This window comes from Dermochelys coriacea, chromosome 11 (assembly GCF_009764565.3).
Source record: "Dermochelys coriacea isolate rDerCor1 chromosome 11, rDerCor1.pri.v4, whole genome shotgun sequence".
Lineage (NCBI taxonomy): Eukaryota > Metazoa > Chordata > Testudines > Dermochelyidae > Dermochelys > Dermochelys coriacea.
The window spans coordinates 1692627-1715447 of record NC_050078.2 but is presented as its reverse complement, the minus strand read 5'-3'; the positions used below and the strand labels follow the sequence as shown (position 1 = coordinate 1715447).

At 53.9% G+C, this 22821-nt stretch overlaps 1 protein-coding gene across 4 annotated transcripts in view; it reads right to left on the bottom strand.

Moving 5' to 3' along the window:
- CFAP65 (cilia and flagella associated protein 65) overlaps positions 1-12577 on the bottom strand; it is a 45757-nt gene extending 33180 nt beyond the window's left edge. The window contains exons 1-10 of one of the 4 annotated variants that reach the window (XM_038421873.2): positions 12477-12577; positions 12043-12230; positions 10753-10855; positions 8786-8952; positions 5603-5802; positions 4866-5011; positions 2731-2953; positions 2132-2397; positions 971-1171; positions 152-514 (exon numbers count right to left, since the gene is read on the bottom strand). In XM_038421873.2, coding sequence (XP_038277801.1) covers positions 152-514; positions 971-1171; positions 2132-2397; positions 2731-2953; positions 4866-5011; positions 5603-5802; positions 8786-8952; positions 10753-10855; positions 12043-12230; positions 12477-12551 — 1932 coding nt within the window. In that variant the 5' untranslated portion in view covers positions 12552-12577. Of the gene's footprint in view, positions 1-151; positions 515-970; positions 1172-2131; positions 2398-2730; positions 2954-4852; positions 5012-5602; positions 5803-8785; positions 8953-10752; positions 10856-12042; positions 12439-12476 lie in introns of those variants that run through there. The other 3 variants (XM_043504778.1, XM_038421875.2, XM_043504781.1) reach the window with 3 other exon arrangements.
- Between the last annotated feature and the right edge of the window lie 10244 nt (positions 12578-22821).

Here is a 22821-nt window from a genome sequence, read left to right as displayed (position 1 = left end):
TCTCCTTTACTCACTCCCTACCTTGGGACTGGAGCACTGGGGTGGACAGATTTTAGGCCCAACAAAGTGAAAGCCATAGGTCTAGATTTCAGTCAAGCCCTTGACATTAATGCTGCTGCATTTGGTGTGGATACTGGTAATTCTTACTGACCTTGTAGAAGGCAAAGCCTTCCAGCTCTGCTGCATACAGAGTGTTGAGCTGAGAGGGCTGGAAAATGAGGCGAAAGGCTGTGGATTTCAGAGGTGGGATGTCACAGGTTTCAGGGGTCACCCGGAAGGGACTCTCCGGCCTGCATGTCCACGTAACAGTGATTTTTCCTTTGGTGTGATTGGTCAGGCAGAGAGGAAGTGGTTCCACCTCTTGGAGCCGCACACAGCAACCAAAATCAAACTCCCTCACGCTGACACTGATGTGAGGGGGAAAGATGGTGAGGTCGCTGGTTATGCCATCATGGAAATATTCGGTCATGGGGTCAATGTATGGGTACTCCTCAGGGGGCTTGTCTTCAGGGACCTAGGAGAAGGAAACAGATCTCTGTCTAGCTCAGGGGTAAACACTACAGCAAAGCACACTCCCTTGAGGGAAATGACTCCCAAGACATGGGAGCCAGGTGACCCCACAGCCCTGGCTGCCAATGCAACCAACAAGCTGTAGCTAAGCACAGAGGACTTCCCCTTTATAGCATGTTTCCCAGGAAAGCTCAGCATTTAGGATCCAAGAAGGCTCCTGCTTTTTAGCCAAATTTCAATCTGAAGTTGACTGAGGCAAGAGAAAGTCCAGCGATTCGTTCAATGGCACACAGTGGGATAAGTCGGGATAAGTCGGGATAAGAACTCAGGCAGATGAATGCCAATATATGCTATGTACATTTGTAACTGCACAATTAGCATGAAGGCATCTGCAGTGAGCAACCGGTTCCCTGCTGGGCAGAGCAAGGGCAGCGTGGCATCTGCCCAGGGCAGCCCATACCTGTGGAGGCAGCTTGAGTGCTCTGTATTCATCCATCTGCAGCTTCCCTGCCCTCAGCATTGAGCTCAGGATGTCCGGTGGGTAGAAAGTCAGTCCTCGTGCCATGTTGGTCCTGTACCACGAGAGGTGTCTTGGCTGCAGGATGGCTGGTTTAGTTGTATCAGAATGGCAGGTACCAAACAAATCCAGGAACAATGGATTCTGGGGAAGTGCCAGAAACACTTGCAGGAAACAGGCTACTTTGACTGCCCTCCGGCTGGCTGCTTTTCCTGTTATGCATCACCCCATCCCCCAGAGTGTAAGTTACAGTTACTGTGTAAACACACACCACCATTGACATTGCCTCTGGATTTGGCCCAATATTTTTGCTAGAATTAAGGAGGGATGTAGGTGACACACGATGCAAGGTCAGTGCACCAGACTTTCACTTCCAGACACCTAACCTGACTTACAAGTGAGAGGAGTATGCAGATCTCCCTCTAGTACCGGTGAACATCAACAATTTACCACACCACCCGGCAGAATACACCCCAGTGAAGAGTCTGCTCAGAAAAGGCCCAGACTGGATTAGCAGGAGACACAGTGATGGATTTACAGGGCTATGTAGGGGAGCCCAGGACTAGAAGAGAAGGAAGCGCTGCAGACAGGTCAGGGTTGAGGTGGGGGGCCCTGTAGGCCAGGCTGTGAAAGAGAGCCCCACCCTGGAACAGGAGGGTACTGCAGGTCAGGATTGAGGTGTGCTGGCAGAGCCATGTGGGGGAAGCTCATGTAGCACAACCTGTACCAACACAGTCTATGTTCATAGCCCTACATTCATCAACAAACAAGGTAGGGGAGGCAATTTGTGTTTCATTTTTTAACCTGGTGTTGGAGACAGACGTCTTGCTCTGAAATGAGCGCAGTTGCCTGGTATCTAACACAGCCAGACCGAATAGACGACACTAGCCCTTGATCCTATGCACATCTCCTCAGCAGAATGACAGGTAGCACTCTCCTGCCACTTGCAGATCCCTTCCTTCTCTGGAGACACATAACCACGAGATGAGCAGGGCTCTGCAACAGCATGTTACCCATCTCCTCTCTGATGCAAGTTCCCAAACAGAAAAGGTTTCCTTCGTTCTTGGACATCTCAGTAACAGCGTCACCTGTTGCCCCTCCTACCTGGTGATGGACGAGGCACACCACTCTGCGATAACAGATGATAGGGTGAGCAGGCCGAAACGTCACCCTCAGGATGAGAGTGGCCATCCCGCTTAGGACTCCACAAGGGCAATCAAAGGAGAAGACGCTCTCTCTGCCATCAATGTCAAACTGGTAATAGGCAGGGACATCCGAAATGTTGCTGATTTCCAAAGACTGCGTCAAACATTCTCCAAGGTTGAGCCAGCCAAAGTTCACGAAGGAACGTTGCAGGAACACTAAAGGACCTAGAACAACAACCAATGCCTGGGTCTTTCATACCAATTTCTGTCCCTCCAGCACACTCTATTCCAGCCAAAGTGGATCATCCCAAGTCAGAAGCGAATCATCTGACAGGTTCCCCGAATCAATCTGCCTCAGCAAACAGCTGGACGTGCTCTTCCAATAGCCTCATGCCTGAGCACAAGCGAGTGGTAGAATTTACACCCCAATATGGCCAAGAAGAACATGGAACCCTGCAGAAGGCCAGTCCCAGCCCATGTACTGGGGCACTCCGTCAGCCACTCCACTACCCCACAATGAGAAGGGGGCCTGAAGACACGGGGACTGTCCTTTGATACCTTTGCATGATCCAATCACCTTCAGGACCTTTTGTGTGAGGTTCCCTACTGGCTTGATGATGAAATAGTCCACACTCTGCACCCCTACTGTGTGGGGGCTAAAGCGCACAGAGATAAGCAGCTTCCCGTTGGCTGGAACCATGGCCTGTGTGACATCACAAGAGAAGACATAATCCCGGAGCAGAGGTTCCTTTGCTCTCTCAATCCTAAACGGGATGCTGACCTGAGGGGAAGACGAGCAGGTTCATATAGTTCTGGTCCAGACTAGATTGCTCTGCATTTTGAAGACTATCAGTTTAAGATCTGTGTTCTTATATCAACTGAGCCCTGCGTAGGCAAATGTACTTGTCTTTCACCTTGGAGAGCTGGGTCTTATTTACAGCGAGTCACAAGTGACGTGAGTTGGGGAGAACCTCCACCTGCTTTCTAGTGGGCATCTGCCTACATTCCCGAAGCAGCAAGGTTAGCTGCTTCTGTTCAGGAGACACCAAGAACGGGTTTGCCACAGGGTGCGGCAGGTCAGAACTGAGGTGCATTGCAGAGCTGTCTGAGGAAGCCAGCACAGCACCCACCTGCATGGTCACTGACTATCTGCCCCTCAGTCTGTTCAGTAGCAAACTCAGTCAAAACACTAAGCAACAATGAGGCCTGACAGCAAAATGCCCATCCGGAGAAGGGAGCTCACCCTCCTTTGGGGTCATCTGGCTACACAGTTTAAAGAAGGTGCCTTTCCTGATTTCCCAGGAAATGCTGCCATCTGCTGGGCTGCTTTTAGGGATGGTAGAGAGACAAGGTCAGCGAGGTAATATCTTTTATTGGACCAACTTCTGGTGGTGAGAGAGACCAGCTTACAGGCTTACACAGAGCTCTGCTTCTTTAGGGATGGTTGTCATTTGTGTCCCAGAAAGCATCAGCCAATGGAATGTAAAGCTGCAGAAGGGTGCGGCTAGCTACTGTTATTCCCACTCAGACTGATACCCATCTCTACTGCTTCCTGTCCCCTACCCCCGTCTGGCTGTTCAGCCACCTGTTTTACCGTGTAAGAATCTTAGACAAGGGCAGGGACTGACTGACTAACAGGGCTCTGGTCCCTGCTTGGGGCTTCTGGGTGCTTTCACAACAGAAATAAGAATAATCTAAAGGAGAAGGCTTCCTTAGTCTGTTTCTCAGGCTTTACAACCTGTGGTTGATTCTCCTCTCCTCTGTGCTTTTATCTTCTAAATCAATGATCCCCTTCCACATCCAACCCGTAAAGTGGGTGAGAACTGGCTGGCCGAACAGTGTGAAACAGGCGGTTTGTTTTGATGGAAAACAAACAAGGTTCTCGAGCCCCAAGGTAGAGCATGTCCTCCTCACTAGCGAGGCTCAGCCAAGCCCCAGGGGCACATCAAACAAGTTGCAGGAGAGGCACTTGGGAATGAGAAACCACCCATCTGAGAAAGACATCTCTCTGGCACCAGGACAGACAGGGATCACTTTGAAACCCAGGGCAGGCTGGTTTTTCCTCTCAGTTAGAACTATGCAACCCCATCGAAGTCAGCAGGGTTCGTGAGTGTATCAGAGCAGATTTTAGCCCCATCATTAAAGAGCATTGAAAGGCAGTTTGCTTGGCTAGTTAGAACACCATGGTATTATTTATATCGTGTGTTGCCACCTCTGACATTTGACTAATCAGCATTGGCAGATCTGGGTGCAGGGTGGCCAGGACCAGAATAGCATGGGGCTACGGGTTAGGAGTGAGGTGCCCTGGCAGAACTGTAGGGGTGCGGGAAGCCTGCGCAGTGCCTGTCTGCACTATGCCTGGCTCGAGCTCACTGCTAACTGCATCCACCCACCCTTTCCTCAAGCGTATTATTCATTTGCAAAGTTCAGTTTTGCTCTGAGAAGTGGCTGATGCCCAATGAAACAAGAGAGAAATGCATGGCTTTTCTTCACTGGCTATCAATCGATTGGTCTCTCTCGAATTCATCAGCCTTATTCCGTGCCCACGCTCCCAGCTTCCTAACACAGACCCCCCACTGCGCTCTCCCCTGCACACACCCATGTTATTTGTACAGCTTTGGTAGGGAGAATAAAGCACGCTAGCTGCCGAGGTCTGGGGGGAACACAGACTTACACCCACCTTGCCAACTCACCATGGATGGGTTGCAGATCTCCACGTGTCTCTCTACGGCGGCACCAACAGCCACAGAACCAAAACACAGCACGTCCCGGAAGTCCCCAGTTTCAACATCTTCACACAGGTCCCCAAGCACACTCACCAGAAGGCGAGGATATTTGGCTATTAAAAATTAGAACACACGATCAAGAGGCAAGTCCTTTTGTTTGTCACTCCACTGATAATGCACATCAGGCCCCTAGCTGTTCTCTTTACATCAGCAGGGCCCTTGGCAAAAAACAGTTCTATATCTTAGTAATTGTGGTTGTTCAAGATAATCGCCCACATGGAGCCACACTTTGGCCTTAGAAAAAAACTCCCATTGGCAGCACTCATGAGAGTACAGGCAAGGCTCCTGCCGCTTCTAGTGTTTTTACTACTGTGCAAATTAAATCACCTTATCTACCCCCATCAAGTTACTGAAGTGCAAGAGAATTGCCAGTTTGGACCAAGCTGCAGCATTGCATGCTGGGACCTGTAGTCTCCAAACTCTCTCTGTATTAAAGATGAGGATGACCACAAGTCATATTACAGAATTTCATGGGCCAATTTCAACCTGCGGGCTTCACTTTGGCCACCCCTGGTTCGCATGGGACAACAGGAGGGCCATTAGTCATGGCCTCTTGATGCATTTGTCTGGAATATGATTCCACAGACTCCTACGCTTATGGACTGTGCTGGCTTCTTTTGCCTTTACACTCTAGAAAGCCTCACCGATGGCTCTTAGCTTGATGGTCCTCTTCCATTCCTCACTGTCTCCAAACCAACACACTGCTATCGCATCATACACCAGTGCCATCTGGGGCTGGAAGGTCACCTTCACCACGCACTCAGAGCCTGGCTCCAGCATGCCACTGACAGGAGTCAGGTGAAAAGGGCTTGCCGTCTCCCAGTTAAATAAGGTAATTAGATCGCTAGGGAAATGGAGATGTGTGGTAAGCAGACATCAAACCCCCAACCCATCTCTTGGTGCTTCTCTCCCAGCATATTCACGCCAAGGCTGTGCCTCCCCAGTTGGCCCTTTGGGGCCAGTGCCCCACCTCCTGCAGCAGCCAACCCCTATGGTTTCAGCAGAAGGCAAGAGCCCTCCACAGTGCACTTGGACACTTAAAATGGTTTGTGGTAGATCCATCTGCACCTGGCTCCCTTTGTGCCATCTGTGCCATCTAGCCACAATTTATTGCCAATGGCCCCACACACTCACCATCCCAGGTTTAGAACATGTTAGAACATGTGACAGTTTCCAAACAAGAAAGGTCATTTCACTCCAGGGGAAGCCTGACTCGTTCCAGTTGGCCTGAAGCCCACCTACCTGCTTTCCCACCATAGCCCTCTTTCCCCACCTGCCCTGAATGTCCCATCACTGCTGGCCCTTTTACCAAGCCCTTCCCACTGCTTTGGTGATCTCCTCTGGTATGACACCCCCTGAGCCTACTGCCTTTTCATTCAAAAACAATCAAACCCATGAGGACTCCTAGTTTCCTTATTCTTAGATGACATCCTCAGGTGGCCGAGTCCCTCACCAGAGTAACTGGTTTGTATTGAGAAACAGTGAGCCCACTTTACAGCATCCCTGTGGCACCCATCCAGTTCAAGAAAAGATGATGTAAGCACAAAGTAGTTCAGTTACGGTGTGTGCCGCTGCAGCATTGCGAGGAGCTAACCAGTCCAGTTCTCGAGTGACAGTCCTTGGCATAGATAACACAGATGTAACACGCCGGGCCAGAGGATACCAACACACAACCAGTACTTGATGCTTGCTACGCTTTCCTCTTCGCTCTCTCTGCCTTCCTTTTTCTCAGCCACCTCTCTTCAGCCTCTTTGAGAATCAGCAGTTTCTATGCTGTCTGCCTCATCATGGAAGTGATGCACTATAGAACGGACTCGGTCCTGAAAGCCCTGCTGTCATTTCTGTGCTGCTCATTTACCAGGGAGGAGAGGCAAACTCAGAGAAGGGCTGAATGAACAAGCTCAGCCACCAGCCCATCTGCCTGCTCCCTAGGAAGGGGTGGGAATTTACTAACAAATATCTCCACCCTTTTCTGTGGGCTTGGGCATTGTTCAGGATCCCGACTCTTTGTGTACGGGGAAATGGGGTGCACACATGGAGACTGGAGGCAACTGAACCCCAGGGGCTGAACAGTGAAATCAGAGACCTGCTCACACAAACAGAGAGGAACCTCACGCCTCAGTGAAATGTATTGTACAGCAATCTCCAACACTCCCCTTCCCGGGCACACCTGTGCATTATGAAGAGAAGTGGTTGTTAGCCAGATACCGGAGGGGAGGAATGTTCAGAGAGGGAAGGAAATGTGATTGTTTCGACAGACAGTTATTGTGTGCAATTCACAGAGAAAGCACTTCGACCCTGGAGCGGGATTCGCTTTTTCAAATCAGATACATTGAAAGACAGAACTATGGACCACTGGGCCCGGTTGAAAGGCTGTGTTGAGGAACAGGCACTAGAGTGCCCTGGAGGTTTGGATCCCTTGGATACCTGGCATCTCCCTGCCACCATTCCCAGCATCAGAACCCCAGCCCACACAGGAGACACTAACCGCCAATAGCAGGGCCAGCAGGCTTTCACTCTTCTTTCACTAGAGGAAATTAAGGCTGGATCGTCAGCCCTAGAGACTGAAGGTTTCTGTTTACTCACAGAGCAGGCTCAGTACAGCAAGCTTCCCACACACTCTGCCCTGCCAGCATGCCCCAGCCCTGCCCTGGAGAGTCCACTTCTAGAAGTGAAAGGAGAGTTTAGTCTCCAGGGCTTCATTAGCCAAGACTCCCACCAGCGTGCCAGGTGTTCTGCTGGTGGGTGATGTAGACACCTGCCCTGTGAGGAATCACAGAAATATAGGGGCTGGCAAAGGCCTTGAGAGCTTACCTAGTGCATCCTCCCCGATGGCCTGTTATGCAAGTCAGACTAGATATAACAGTCCCTTCTGGCCTTAAAATGTAGGAGAGCCTCCCAATGCATTCCCCAGGCCAGGTAACAGGCTACAGAGATGAGACTTTACTTTCAATCAACAAAGGCCTGGGCTACACTAGAAAATTAGGTCATTTTAGTTATGTCAATCAAGGGTGTGAAAAATCCACACCCCTGAGTGACATCGTTAAGCTGACCTAAGTCCCTATGTAGACAGTGTTCAGGATCCTGAACAATGCCCAAGTCGAGAGCAGAAACAATCCGTTGACCTAGCTACCATCTCTCAGGGCGGTGGATTACCTACACCGACAGGAGAACCCCTCCCATCGGTGTCAGTAGTGTCTACACTGAAGCGCTGCAGCTGTCCTGCTGTAGCATTTCAAGTGTAGACAAGCTCTAATAAAATAGTGACCTAGATCTGAAAGGCTGTTTCCCACTTCCGTCCTCTTGAGCCAGCCAGTCCTCTTGATCAGGTGGAACTGGTGCACAGCAATGAACTGGTGCCTCGAATCCCAGTCCCAGCCCCTGAGCCCTCCCCTTTAGAACCTAACCCTGGAAAGTCTTGCACTGCAGAGATGGCTTTCCAGAGGAATGATGTCAGCCTACAATGGGAATCGTGGCAAGATCTAAACAATGAGTCAAATTTCAGAATAGCAGCCGTGTTAGTCTGTATTTGCAAAAAGAAAAGGAGTACTTGTGGCACCTTAGAGACTAACAAATTTATTTGAGCATAAGCTTTCGTGAGCTACAGCTCACTTCATCGGATGCATCCAATGAAGTGAGCTGTAGCTCACGAAAGCTTATGCTCAAATAAATTTGTTAGTCTCTAAGGTGCCACAAGTACTCCTTTTCTTTTTGCGAATGAGCCAAAGAAGCCAAATTGGCCCGAGGGCACAAAGAGGATGGCTCAGCCCCGGCAGGTCTGAAACGAGGTTCTGCTCAACCTGAAGCAGCCTTGCAGACTCACTCACCCAACGTTGCACAGGGGAAACGAGGCTTCTGTAAAATCGTGGACGGCACAGAGAGGCAGCTGGATGGTGTCTGGGAAGAACAGCTTGTGGCGTGGAAGCGTAGCTCGCAGGGCAATAGAGAACTCACCCTCAGGCTTTTCAAAGCAGATGCTGTCTTCATACTCCTTCTGCACAAAAAATAAGAAGAGAGAGAGCTGGGCAGTTAAACAAGACCCAGCTCCCACCTCACCAGCTGGGGCTCTTTCCCTGGCCACTCACCCTCCTCTGGGCACAGGGGATTCTGTCATTCCAGCACCATAGGAAGAGTGTTGGCGATGGAGTATGCACGATGGAGGGTAGGACGTGAGAGGTGCTAGGGACTGGCAATCACTGTCTCATGGAAGTGAATCATGCAGCCCCAGAGAGCACAGCGTTTGAATTACCAGATACATTCATTTAACCTTTGTTTGTTTCCCAGCAGTTTTCTTTTTTCAACCTCTTTAAGACCCTGATCCAGCAAAACACTTTTGCATGTACTTAATTTCAGCCTGCAAGACCTCCCCTTGCCTTCAGTGGGGCTCCTCAAGCACAAGCAGTTATGCATATGACTAAGTGCTTTGCTGGACTGGGGCCTAACTACATTTTATGTGGATGGAAGATGCCAGATTGAGTGTTGCAGACTGATGGCCTCTGTTTATCCAGCACAGGGAACTGCAAGGCACACATCTTCCACACTCCACAACCCCAGGGGGCCACACTCGTGCCTCGGAACTAATACTTGTGTGGGTGAGATGGCACCCCACTCTCTACGGACCAGTCAATCCTTGGTGTCTCTGCCAGCAGGCAGACAATTGCACGGGTGGCACGGTGTGATGTGGACCCCTGCCTGCCTGAAAATGGAACGAGACCATCAACTCATTTCACACAGGTGACCAAATCAGACGTGGAAGGTAACACCTTTCATGTCACCACTGACATAGTCCTGACTCAGACACAGACCTCTAGGCAAAATGTTCCATATCCCCTGCCCAAATGCCTACGCCAAACTCACCAAACTCAGACCGGAGTGGAACTAATGCCCTCAGCTGAAAGGCTTCCTACAGTATGCTGTGGGGGCTCAGATATACAAGTTCACAGTACATAGAGTTATATAAAGCAGCTGTGCACCTTGGCCAAGTTATAGATGCTGTGGGAGCCAGCACTTTGAATCCCTGACTTTTGTTTGCTCACATATCTTTTTTATTTAACCATGCACTCCACACACACACCGCCCCATCACCATCTCTCTAGTCCCAGCGCATGGACAACACATAAAAGCACACAATAATAATCAAGATTAACACATGACCAAAATGACACTAAATGAATTCCCGTCGACTGGAAAGAAAAGTGGGGGGAGGTTCTTGCCACTCGACCTGTCCTGCAGTCAATCAATAGCCCACGCACTGTGCCCAGAAGGTCAGTGTACTCAGGCTTTGTCGGGCCAACGGGGAAAGTGAGTTCCAGAATCAAGGGCTCTTCACTAAACCCCCCCAGTTCCAGGCCCCATATGGACAACAAGGGACTGTCAACTCAAGCATCACTGAGTTGAGAAGGCAGAGGCAATGTGTAAAATACAGAGAATGTACCCTGTGGAAACCACGTGTTGGCATACTCTGCAGAGAAGCCATGATCCCTCCATAGGAGGTCCCTTCAGGGCAGGACTGAGGCATACTAGCATGGGGTGTAAAGTTACCCTACTGCTGCCCATGCTGTACCCATTCTGAGGATGAACAGAAGCTGTTGGTCTCCAGGGCTGCCATTTCAGCACCTTCCCGCAGTGATGCATTTGCTCAAGAAATTTAAAAAAACCCCTAAAAAAAACCCCAAAGGACATCTGAGAAAGGGATCTGCTGACCCCTACGGCCCATTCCCTCCCTTCCCAGAGTCTCGCCTGGACGCAGATGTGATATAAGCAGCAGAAAGGCTTGTGGGAGGTACTGTTTTACCTTTTCCAAGGGACGGAAAATGATGGGAAGAGTTAAGGACATCCCAGGGCTCAGGACAATCGGCTGTGGGAAAACAGTGATGAAAAATCTTGTGGCAGGAGGTCTAGAAAATCAAATCAAAACAAGAGAGACATCAGAGGAGATGATGTCAGCACCTGGGTCAATTACCCCAACCATGATAACTTTTACCCTTCCATATCACCTTCCTCAGTCTCACCTCCCCCCGGCAGGTAGGGAAGCAGTATTACCCCATTCAACAGGGCACGGAGATGCTAAGGACAGTGTCTGCAAAACCAGCCTCTAATTTCAGGTGTCCAGATTGAAAAACTTTAGACCTCATCCTCAGAAATCCTGGGCACCCAAACTCCAACCAAACGCAGCAGGAGCTGCAGTTGCTCAGCATCCCCGAAAAAAATCAGGCCCCGGGTGTCTTAAGATGAGCATCCAAATACTTAAGGAACCCAAAATTAAAGGCCACTTTCAAAACTTTCGGCACCTGAGAGACTAACAAATTTATTAGAGCATAAGCTTTCGTGAGCTACAGCTCACTTCATCGGATGCACTGAGCTGTAGCTCACGAAAGCTTATGCTCTAATAAATTTGTTAGTCTCTAAGGTGCCACAAGTACTCCTTTTCTTTTTGCGAATACAGACTAACACGGCTGCTACTCTGAAACCTTTCAAAACTTTGAGTCCAAGGTCACCTAGCAAATCAGCAGCAGAAGCAAAAACAAAACCCTGGTGTTCTGACAATACCCATTTCTAAGCACTAGACCCCTTTCCTTCCCTGAATAATATTTTTGCATTGCCCCCCACCCAAGCAACCCAGCATGACTTATAAAGCTGCAAAGGGCAGAAACATGACAGTCAGAGCTGAGATGGTCTCAAGGGATGTGGGAGTAGTGGACTTACCAGATGCACTGGTTCTAGGCCACACCAGCGAGAACCTAATACTCATCCTACCTGAATTTCTATCCCCACTAGAAGCTGATTCACATTAGGGTTAGAAACAGCTCAAGGGCAGAAGTATTATTTTAAAGAAAAAAGCCATTTCACTTGAAAAACTATTGCCAGGAACAAAGCTTCTGTACCCAAGTTGGCACGTTTCAGATGGGGCATGCCCTGAAGCAAAGAGCACAGCCCTGCCCTGTGATTCGGAATGCATATTCTCCATCCCACTGCAAATGGGAGAAGGGACCCATGGAAGGGTCCATGGGGGTATCAGCATGATAGGAGGGATAGGGATGGATTGTTCCCACTAGTGAGGGGGCTCTCCCCTCCCCCCACTTACCTGTAACGCAGCTTCTGGGTTTTCATGTGAACGTTTTTCAAGGATAAATGTTTGGTAAACTCCTTTCCCAGCTCCCAGCCATGCCAGTGGAGAGCCTCTGCCACTTCAATGCCCCAGAAAGTGCATTTCTTCTCCTTGGCCTTCCTCACAGAGCGTTTGGGAGGCCTCAGTGGGGACATTGGCTTTTCCTGAAGGATGAGGGAGAAGTCACTCATACTGGTCACTTGCCTGTGCTGGGATCTCCAACTGCCACAAGAGGGGCGAGGGTCCATCCATCCTACAGCGCAGCCCCAAGGGTCGCTGGATGACTTTCATCACCCTGTTTCACGACAACACAGTGGCCTCCCCGAAAAACCACAGAAGTTATAGGGCTCCATGAAACAGGCAAGTAGCAATGAGAATGTCCTTGAAGGCCCCTTGCTTTAGCCACTCACCTGCCTGATGCAGCTGCACCCAAGTCTCTGGCTGGAGTCAGTGCTTAGCAGCCCCCTGGGCATCTGAGTGAGCATCAGGCACCTGGAACAAATGGGGGCAGGTTGTTCCTGTGTCCTGAGGGAACGTCCCACAGGGAACAGCCTGGCCTGGGAAACGGGCTGAACGGGGCTGTCCAGCTCCAACCGACAAATCCCATTTGAGCCACTGCCCGGGGCCAGGCTGTTCCCCCATGCTCGCTCCAGTCCAGCCATGGGACCCCCCCCAGGCTCCCACCCTCGACACCCACCAAGCTGGGCGAGGAAGCAGGGCCCCCCTCTTGGGTCCTGGTCAGGGCCCAGGCAGCCTGCAGGGAGCACAGTGCTCTGGGTGGGTGCTACCAAAAAGGTGTGGTCCTGGGGTGTGACTTCCCAGGGTGGGGGGGTCCCTGTCCAGGTGGTGAGGGGTACCTGGGGCTCCCCAGGGGGCAGGGGTTCAGTGGGGTCCTGGAGTACAGGTGAGGTTACCTGAGGAGGGGGAGGGGTGGGGGTAGCTGAGAAGGGGAGGGGCGGGGATGGGGGAGGGGTGCCTGGGGCTCCCCCGGGGGCGGGGGCTCAGTGGGGTCCCAGGATGGGGGGTAGCTGAGGGGAGAGGGGAGGGGGGAGGGGTGCCTGGGGCTCCCCAGGGACGGGGGTTCAGTGGGGTCCCAGGGTGGGGGTAGCTGAGGAGGGGGAGTGGAGAGGGGCGGGGTACCTCAGGAGGGGGGAGGGGGGCCTGGGGCCCCCCCGGGGGCGGGGGTTCAGTAGGGTCTCAGGACGGGGATGGGGGTAGCTGAGGGGGGAGGGGCGGGGTACCTCAGGAGGGGGGAGGGGTGCCTGGGGCCCCCCCGGGGGCGGGGGTTCAGTGGGGTCCCGGGGGGGTGGGGGTACCCGAGGACAGGGGAGGGGCGGGGGCTCAGCGCCGCGGGGCCCCGCACGCCGCCATCTTGCCGTCTCTATGGAAACTGGACGCGGCGGCGGCATCGCCCCGAGCAACGACGGCGGCCGGGAGGGGCCTGGGCAGCAGGAGGCGAATCGCGCCGCGGCAGGAGCAGCCGCCAGGGGGCAGCGCCGAGACTCCCCGCCCCCCCCGCCCCTGGGGGCTGGTCACCCCGGGCCGCGGAGCGCTGTGGGGGGCAGGGCTGGGGGAGCTGGGGGCTGTGGGGGGAGGGGCGTTGGAAGTGGGGGGTGAAGCAGAGGGGGGACCTAGGGAGGGGCTGGGGGTGTTGGGGGCTGTGGGGGGAGGGGTGTTGGACGTGGGGGGAGCTAGGGAGGGGCTGGGGGAGTTGGGGGCTGTGGGGGGAGGGGTGTTGGACTGGGGGGGTGAAGCAGTGGGGGGATCTAGGGAGGGGCTGGGGGAGTTGGGGGCTGTGGGGGGAGGGGTGTTGGACTGGGGGGGTGAAGCAGTGGGGGGATCTAGGGAGGGGCTGGGGGAGTTGGGGGCTGTGGGGGGAGGGGTGTTAGACGTGGGGGGAGCTAGGGAGGGCCTGGGGGAGTTGGGGGCTGTGGGGGGAGGGGTGTTAGACGTGGGGGGAGCTAGGGAGGGGCTGGGGGAGTTGGGGGCTGTGGGGGGAGGGGTGTTAGACGTGGGGGGAGCTAGGGAGGGGCTGGGGGAGTTGGGGGCTGTGGGGGGAGGGGTGTTAGACGTGGGGGGAGCTAGGGAGGGGCTGGGGGAGTTGGGGGCTGTGGGGGGAGGGGTGCTAGACGTGGGGGGAGCTAGGGAGGGGCTGGGGGAGTTGGGGGCTGTGGGGGAGGGGTGTTAGACGTGGGGGGGTGAAGCAGTGGGGGGAGCTAGGGAGGGGCTGGGGGAGTTTGGGACTCTGGGGGGAGGGATGTTAGACATGGGGGGGTGAAGTAGTCGGGGAGGGGCAGAGGGAGTTAGGAACTGCGGGTTAGCTGGTTCCAGGTTGAGAGCACTGGGTCACCCAGGTGGGGCCTCCAGCCCCATGGCCCTGTGTGGGGCTGGCTATTAAGCTGGCTCTGGGGAGTCCAGGCGGGCCCTGTGGTGTGGGAATTGGGCCCAGTGTTGCCCGGAGGCTCTGGCCTGGGAGAATGGAGGGATTCCCACAGGAGCGGGGCTGCCAGCCGGCCACATTCCCCTTCTGACCCTCTCATCATTAAGAAGCCAACAGAGCATCTGGTCCCATCCACTGTCTCCTGCATGGACTAGAGCAGCTCAACGGCCCCTTGAGATTGGTGCCCATATCAGATGAGACTAATGGTCCATCTGGGCGGTTGACCCTGACTCCTGTCTCTCCTGGTTGGCTCACATCAGTTGGTCTATCTGGAGCAGCAGCCCTGTCTCCTGCCGAACCAGATCAGACTAATGGTCCATCCAGCCTTGTTTCCTGGCTCTGCACGACCAATGGTATCGATAATTAACAGAGGTGAGGTTGCTGGTGCACTCGTACCGCTGCCAATCGTGCTGACCAGGGTGCCCTGGGCCTGGCAGAGAGTCGCTCAGGTTGGAGACCTGCATGGCGATGTGAGCAGAGGGGGTCGGCAGGGGAGAAATGTGTCTTTAATGGCATTTGTCTATGTTTACATCATGAGTCACGCAGATAAGTGGCTGTAAATCAGCCCCCATCTCCCCCAAGACATCGAGAGCGTCCCCTCCCCTCATCCCCCCAGAACTGGACGTGTGCCCGGATCCTGCAGAAACAGCCTCATAAATAACAGCAGCAAAATAAACCCTTTTCACAGCAGCAAAGGCCCCAAACACACTTGGCGCAAGATTAACGCCTCCCATTCATCACTTTAATGGTTGTACTTTGGAAATTAAACCTGTCACAGCCCATCAAGGTGAACATTTTAAACCTGTGACATCCCTACGTGCCTCCCCACCTTGTCCTGGAGCGTGCTCCCTCTTTCTTCTCCGGCTCGTTCCCATGTCCTTGCTCTCCTGGCCGGCCAGCCAGCCCCATGTCCTGCTCTCTCCTCTTCTCACTTGGCTTCATTGAGCCCTAGACCATGGTGCCTACTGTGTCAAGGCACGGTGCTGGTTTGGAGTTACGGGATGTTGTGTCTTGCGTTGGGAGGGATGCGTATAAGGCCACAGACCTACCCAAACCCCAGGCCACAGCGCCGGGCTGGCAGGACTGGGAATGGTGTGATGCATCTCACCCAGGCTCAATGTTTCGGAGGCAGGGCCTGCGTCTCTCTCTGCAGGGTACCCTGAACTCCCCAAAGTCACTGGGAGCTCCTATAAGGCTGCAGCTCCAGGGGTTTACAGGTGCTGCAGGAGGGATGGAGATGATTTGGGGTCTGCAAGGAGGGACAGCCCAAGGGGAAGGCATCCACCTCTTACGGCCTTATTATGGGAGGCAAAATGCCCACAAGAACTCACGGGCAGACCCCCCTGCCACACCCTCTGCTCTCCCCAGACTCCATGCTACCTGTGCCAGATGCACCGCACAGAGGGGATCAGGGTGCCCCCATCGCAGCACATGTGACAGTGCTGCTCATACACCCAGGGCCTGCTCCTTTCCTGGCTATCCTGCCAGCATTCATCTTCTAGCCCACTCTTCCCTTGCCCTGTGATCGTTAACCCTCCTGCATTTCCCTTCTTCGTTCTCTCCTTCCCTCGCACCCTGCACCTCCCCCGCCTCATTACAATCCTCTGTCCCTCCCCCATCCCTCTCTCACACCATTCATCTCTTGCCATCCCTCCGGAGAGCCCCTCATTCTTTGCCCCATGCCGTGTAGGGGCTGGGCTGTGTCCCCTCTCCTGGAGCGAACGTTAAGCTTGTGGGGGATGGGATTGTGTCACCTTGTGGCTGACTAAAGCTGCTGCTGTGGTGTTTTCCCAGCAACTCTGGGGCCTGGGTTCCTGGAGCAGAAGGTCCTGGGTTCTAGGCTGAGTGCTGACCAATATGTCTGCATCTCTCCTTACTGTGGTGCCCCCACCTTGGTCTCCTGTACAAGCCTGTGCTGTGAGAGTGCTTCATGTTTTCCTGCAGCCCTAGCAGGGCTTATGGTATTTGAGATAGACACTGCCCCATGCTGGGTGTAGGGCAAGGCTGCCCACTTCCCCTAGGCTCCTCAGTTCTAGTCAGGCCTTCACAGAGCCCTTGTCACTGAGGTCTCTGTTATTAGGGGCACCCCCCAAAGGGCCCTGCAGCAAACACCTGCCCTGCCAGGCTCTCTGGCAATGTGTGAGCTCCACCTTCCTGTCAGTGGGGTACCGGAGCAGCAGCCCCCCATGGAACCCTGCTCCCTAAGACCCCTGCTGCTGCTGCTGGAAAGACCAAGGGCCTTGGTTTTGCTTTATCTTGTCAGCTCTTTCCAGCTGTGCAGCATCCCAGGTGCCCCCGTGCCAGGAGGACCAGGCCCACTGATAACCCAAGCGGCTTAGGCAGGCTACAAATGGGGCATGCAGATCTGCAGTACATCCAGGCAGCCACCATGTGTCACGCTTGCCCCACACAGACAGCTGGCTAGCTAGTCATTCCCACCGAAAGGCAGGCACTGGACTATTGACAGCTCACTGCTGGGTCTTGCTCTCAACTCCCTGGGTTTAACCAGCCGTGCAAAATTACTGTGCAAACGCACCAGCCCAGGTGGCAAAACTCTCCTGGCTGCCCTTTGCCCTGGTGACGATGGAGAAACCAGTGATCTGGTCCTGGCCTGCCACCAGAAGGGAGTTCCCAGGGCAAGTGAGCCTGTCAAACGATGCAAGGCTTAGACTGATTTTTTAACCTCCTCCACTGTCCCCCTAGGGTTACCCTTTGCTGCTGTTATTGGGACAGGCTGGGGTTTGCACTTGGACCTGGAGGTCACAAGGATCAGGATGAGGCTCATTCAAACCTCATCTCAGCTCTGTGTGGATGCACTGCTCCACCAAGCACTCCCTGCTCCAGTGCCCCCATGCCCCTGTCCCGCTTTCCCATCCCTGGGATAAGCCTCCAGCAGAGACGGGTGCTTGGGCACCCAGGGGTCTCAATGCAAACCTTTGCCAGTCTTTGAGTCTCCTGCAGGGTACCAGGTGCAAGAGAGACAGCTGGAGGCTACAGAACCCGCAGGGGACGTGTCAGGGCAGCGAGTGGACGCTCTCAGCCTGGAGCCTGGGTTGGAAGGTTGATCTGCCAACTGCAGGACTGATTGGTAGAAAGAGAGTGAGGCAGGAGAGATGGAGCTGGGATAAGATGTATAAGCAGGACCCGCATGCAGCCGGCTCCCGCATTGTGCCCTAACCCCATGACCTACAGAGCCCGGCCTGCCCCCCATATCTCCTGCCTCTGTCCTTTCCAGCGCTCCTTGCGTTCCTCTTCCTTCTTTTCCTTCCTTCCACCTCAGCTCCTCTCCCTCCCATCCATTCTCCCCTTCCCCATGAACTCACGCATCCACATTCTACCTCCACACTCAGCCTCTCTCCCCGCGCCTGCCCCACGCAGCCCCCCGCCCCCCCCCGGCAGATCACGCTCCCCCTCCCCCAGCAGCCACCGCTCTCTGGGGCTGCAACAAGAAGCGTGAGCCACTGCAGGGTGCCTTGACCCCTCTCTGGGGCTCCGAGGCGGGGAAAAGGGGCCTGGCACATGAGGCTGTCTGCATTAGAGCCGCAGGCACTGGCAGCCTGGCCAGGGGCTGCTCGGCGCTGCTCTGCGGGCGGGCTGGCTGGTCCCTCTTCGGCATGGGTCTGGAAGGGGGAAGGTGAGAAATTGCCTCCCCCAGGGAGGACAGTCAGGGGTACCTGAGGACTAGCCCCAGCGTGGCCACTCACACCTGGGGCAAGCCGCTGCCCCTCTCTGACGGGGGAGCGACTGACTCGCCTGCCTCCGGGGGGCTGGGAGGGACAGGCGGGCAGACCAGCACTTCAAAAGTGATTCCTCACTCTGCATGCCCAGCTCGAGACCCACATACAGAGCTCCAGGGAACTCCAGGGAACTCCAGGGAATGCCTCTCCACAGCCCGTGCCCTGGGGCTGAGCTCTCAGAGTGTGTGGGGCTCCCCAGGGGCTGGCTAGGACAGGGAAGGGCTCCCTGGGGCTATCACACTGTGGGGCTTTGCTTTGGTTTGGATAGTGACAGATTTACAAGCAGAAAGGCTGTTCAAGGGGCTGTGGGGAGGTGCTGAGCCCCATCAGGGGGCTTTGATGCCCCTGGCTCAGCTGGCCCCTGGATGGGGATCTTGCTGGGACTGGCTGGGCAGGGAATTCTTCCAGGGCCTGGGGCTTTGGACCCTGGTGTCCAGCTACCTATGCTGCACATGGTGTGGGCAGGTTGATTTTCACTGTCACACTTGAGGGGAAAGGGCCATTCAGAGCCATCTCTTGGCAGAAGGGAGCTTTCTGAGCCCCCAAACTGCCACCTGTCCTCACTGAGTGCTCCAGCCATAGGGCTCAGCGGGACCAGCTTTGTCCATGTGACAAGTCCCTACTGAAAGTCTGTTGTGGGGTCTCTGACACAGAGGATGCTCATCCACCTGATACAGCTACCAGGGCAGGTGGCTGGTTTGATGGATAGATGATTGGCTGGTTGATTGGATAGATGGATGGTTGGACAGGTCAGTGGATGGTTCTGTGTCTCTACGTGCTTATATGTCTCCCATCTCCATAGTACCTGGCAGCCTGGTTGGCCAGAGAGGTGTGTGGTTGGATGGGTGGGTGCATGACTGGCTGGCTGGCATGCTGAGTGGCTGTTTGGATGGGCAGTTGGGGTTGGCTAGTTGGGAAGATTGGCTGAAGTGGGGGCTTAGCTGGGGAATTGGCTGTTTGGCTCGAAGAGTGGTTTGGTGGTGGTGGTTGGATGGATTGGTACGTGTTTAAGTGGTGAACTGGTTAGACAAGCAGCTGGGTGATCAGTTGGCTGATTGGTTGGGGATAGGCGAGTGGTTATTTCGGTGGGTGGGCGAGTGGTTTGTTAGTTAGCTGGTTAGAGGCACAGATGAGTGGTTGTTAGGGAGGAGTTGAGAGTTGTTTGGACAGGTGGGTGCGTAGGTGTTTCTTTGGATAGGAAGGTGGCTTTCTGTTGGAGTGAAGAAATGTTGTATCTGAAGGATTGTTTGCTGGGCTGGCTAGGTGCACAGATGCCTGGCTCAATTATTCATTTGTGGGGAGACTGGTGAATGGGTGGCTGTTTGGTTGAGTGGGTGATTGGATAGGTGGATGGTTGTTTCATTGGCTGGCTGGGCAGGTGGTTGGTTAGTTTGATGGTTGAGTAGAGGTTGCCTGGGTGGGTTGTTGTTTAATGTGATGGACGGGAAGGGCAGACTGGATAGGTGGCTCGTTAGTTGGATGACTGGGTAGGGGATGGCTGGCTGGGACTTGGTTAGTTGGATGGCTGAGTAGGGGATGGCTGGACAGGTGATTGGTTAAATGCGTGGTTCGGTAAGGGTTGACTGGATGGGTGGGTTAGTTGGATGGTTGAATAGGAGATGGCTGGACAGATGGTTGGTTAGTTGGATGGCTGGGTAGGAGCTGGCTGAATGAGTGGCTGGTTAGCTGGATGGCTCAATAGGGGTTTGGCTAGATGAATGGTTGGTTAGTTGGATGGCTGGGTAGGGGTTGGCTAGATAGATGGTTGGCTAGTTGGATGGCTGGGTGGGAGCTGGTTGGCTGGGTGGTTGGTTAGTTGTATATCTAGGTAGGAGTTGTCTGGATGGGTGATTGATTGGTTGGATGGCTGGGTAGAGTTTGGCTAGATGAATAGTTCGTTAGTTTGATGGCTGAGTAGATTTAACTGGATAGGTGGTTGGTTAGTTGGGTATCTGGTGGGTGTGAAACTCTGTACCTCAAAGTAGCACCCTGGAAACCCCATATTCACCATGGTGATATGATTCTGATATGTTTTGTTCAAAGTATACTTTGTCATTTTAAAAGTCTTTACCTGTTGAACAATCCAACCCTGTTGGATTGTGTGTACTATCATTGTGTGTGAAGTTATGAGGTATTGCTCTATGTGTTACTGAAATATGTTGTGAGGTTGGGAACACCCACAACGAGCCTTTCAGGTACAACAAAGGCATAGACATCAATAGCCAGACAGTGTTAATGGCTCATCAATACCCATCAAGAAAAGAATCCACTATTCCAGATGCAATGGAGACTGCTTGACCAATAGGGACTGCCTGACCCCCACATCACAGCAAAGGTGTTCCAGCAAGCTCAAAGAAAGTATAAAAGAGGGGAAGTGACATCATCGCTTGGCATCTCCCCCCCAACCCAACCCCAACGCAACACCTGGAAGAACATCTGGAGGACAAAGATTTTGAACTGGGGAAGTTTGTCCCCAGGCTGGAAGGGAGTCCCAGCCCATGTATTGAGGAACTGTGACCTGCTTGTGCCATCTGTCAGGATGAGAAAAGCTGATGATGATTCAACTCTTTGTTAGACTAAAAGTTTGGGATTTAGAATGCGTGTTTCTGTTTTTCTTTCTGAGGTAACTATCTCTGACCTACCACTTAGAATGCCTTACAGTCTTTCTGTCTGGAGTTAATAAACCTGACATTTGACCTAAAGCCGTGTGTTTCGCTGGAAGCACTTGGGGAATCTCCGCTCAGGTTACAAGGGCAGTTGCACGTCCAGTACCTTTTTGTCGGTGTGGCAAACTAGCAAATGGACTTACGCTGGCCAGACTTCTGTGCAGTGCAAGTCGGTACAGTTCTGAGGTGCAAGGCTGTGGAGCAGGGGAACTGGCTGGAGCCTCCCTATTGATGGTTCATGAGCAGCTGTAACTCAGCTGGGTGTGAATGGCTGTGTAAGTGCAGTGCCTGCCAGAGGTTTGCAACTTGACGTTAGCATCACAGTGTGAGGGCCAGCCCAGGTTGGTGGGACAGAGGGCTCAGCAGTCCCACAGTTCAGGTTGCACCCCAGGGATCTGTCACAATGGGGATTGGCTAGATGAATAGTTGGTTAGTTGGATGGCTGGGTAGGGGCTGGCAGGACAGGTGATTGGCTAGGTGGATGGCTGGGTAGGGGCTGGCAGGACAGGTGATTGGTTAGTTGGATGGCTGGGTAGGGCTAGCAGGACAGGTGATTGGTTAGTTGGATGGCTGGATAGAGGCTGGAAGCATGGGTGATTGGTTAGTTGAATGGCTGGGTAGTGGGTGGCAGCACAGGTGATTGGTTAGTTGGATGGCTGGTTAGGGGCTCGCAGGATGGGTGGTTAGTTAGTTGGATGGCTGAGCAGAAGCTGGCAGAACAGGTGATTGGTTGGTTGGATGGCTGGATAGGGGATGGCTGGACAGGTGGTTGGTTAGCTGGATGGCTGGGTAGCAGGTTAGTTGCACGGCTGGGTAAGGGCTGGCAGCACGGGAGACTGGTTACCTTCCAGCGTTTGATACATTGCTGCAGAGCCCTTAGAATTGGCGAAACGAGAATGGTGTAGTTGTCCCTCTATGGCTCTGACCCTGGGGCAGATGATACCCACCTCGGTGCCAGCACACCAAGGGTCTGTGTTACCCTCTGCATACACTGTTTAGCAGGGTTCCCAGGCTCACAGCCAATGTGAAGGGAAGTCGGGGTCAGCAGATACTTCCTTGCATGCATCAGAAAGTACCAAATCCTGCAGCTCATTGATCAAACCCCCTTCTCCACGTGCAGGCAACAAGAAACTGACCTGCAGCAGCTCCGGCAGCCGGCAGGGCACTGGCCGTGGATCTGCAGCATAAAGGGTTAGGGAGACCATGGCCGGCCACTGCTCTCTAGGGGTCAGAAATGCATTGAGAGGAGTCAAAATGCAAGAAAAGGAGCCCTGGGCTCCCTCTCCCATGAATTTGCTGGGGGTCTTGCAGAGAACATGGGTCAGGAAAAGGGCAGGGGGCGTCCCACACAGGGTGGGGGATGAGCGCGGTGACATGGGGCCGGGGCTCCCTCCTGAGGGGCATGTTAATGTCCACCTGCCAGGGCCTCCTCACTCAGCACCCTGCAGAGGCTCTGATCTAGACCTGTCCAGTGCTGCCCCCTCCAGGCCTGCCCATGCACCCTCGTCTGTGAGACCCAGACCCCCAGCTTTCAGCAGAGCTGCTTGTGGTGGGGAGAAAGGAGGGGCCATACCCCGTATTTATTGGTCTTGGCCCCCTAGTAAGGAAAAGCACCAGCTTGCTGATACACTGTAGCAAATATCTTTATGGGGGAAGAGCGGGAGGGGGTCTCAGTCCAGTCCCCCTGCCCCCAGCCCCCCAGTACACACTGACAGAATAATTACAAGTTAAATAGAATCCAAACACACATAAATTAAAGGAGATGGGAAGGTGCCACAGAGCCTCCCCAGTGCCACTGCCTGGGTTGGGTCTCTCAGTCTGCTAGCAGCGGAGGTGGCCCCAGAGCCGGCTCCATCTGGCTGGCCCCGGCCCCCTCGCCCCAGCTCCGGGCTGCTCTCCCTGCTCTGTTTCT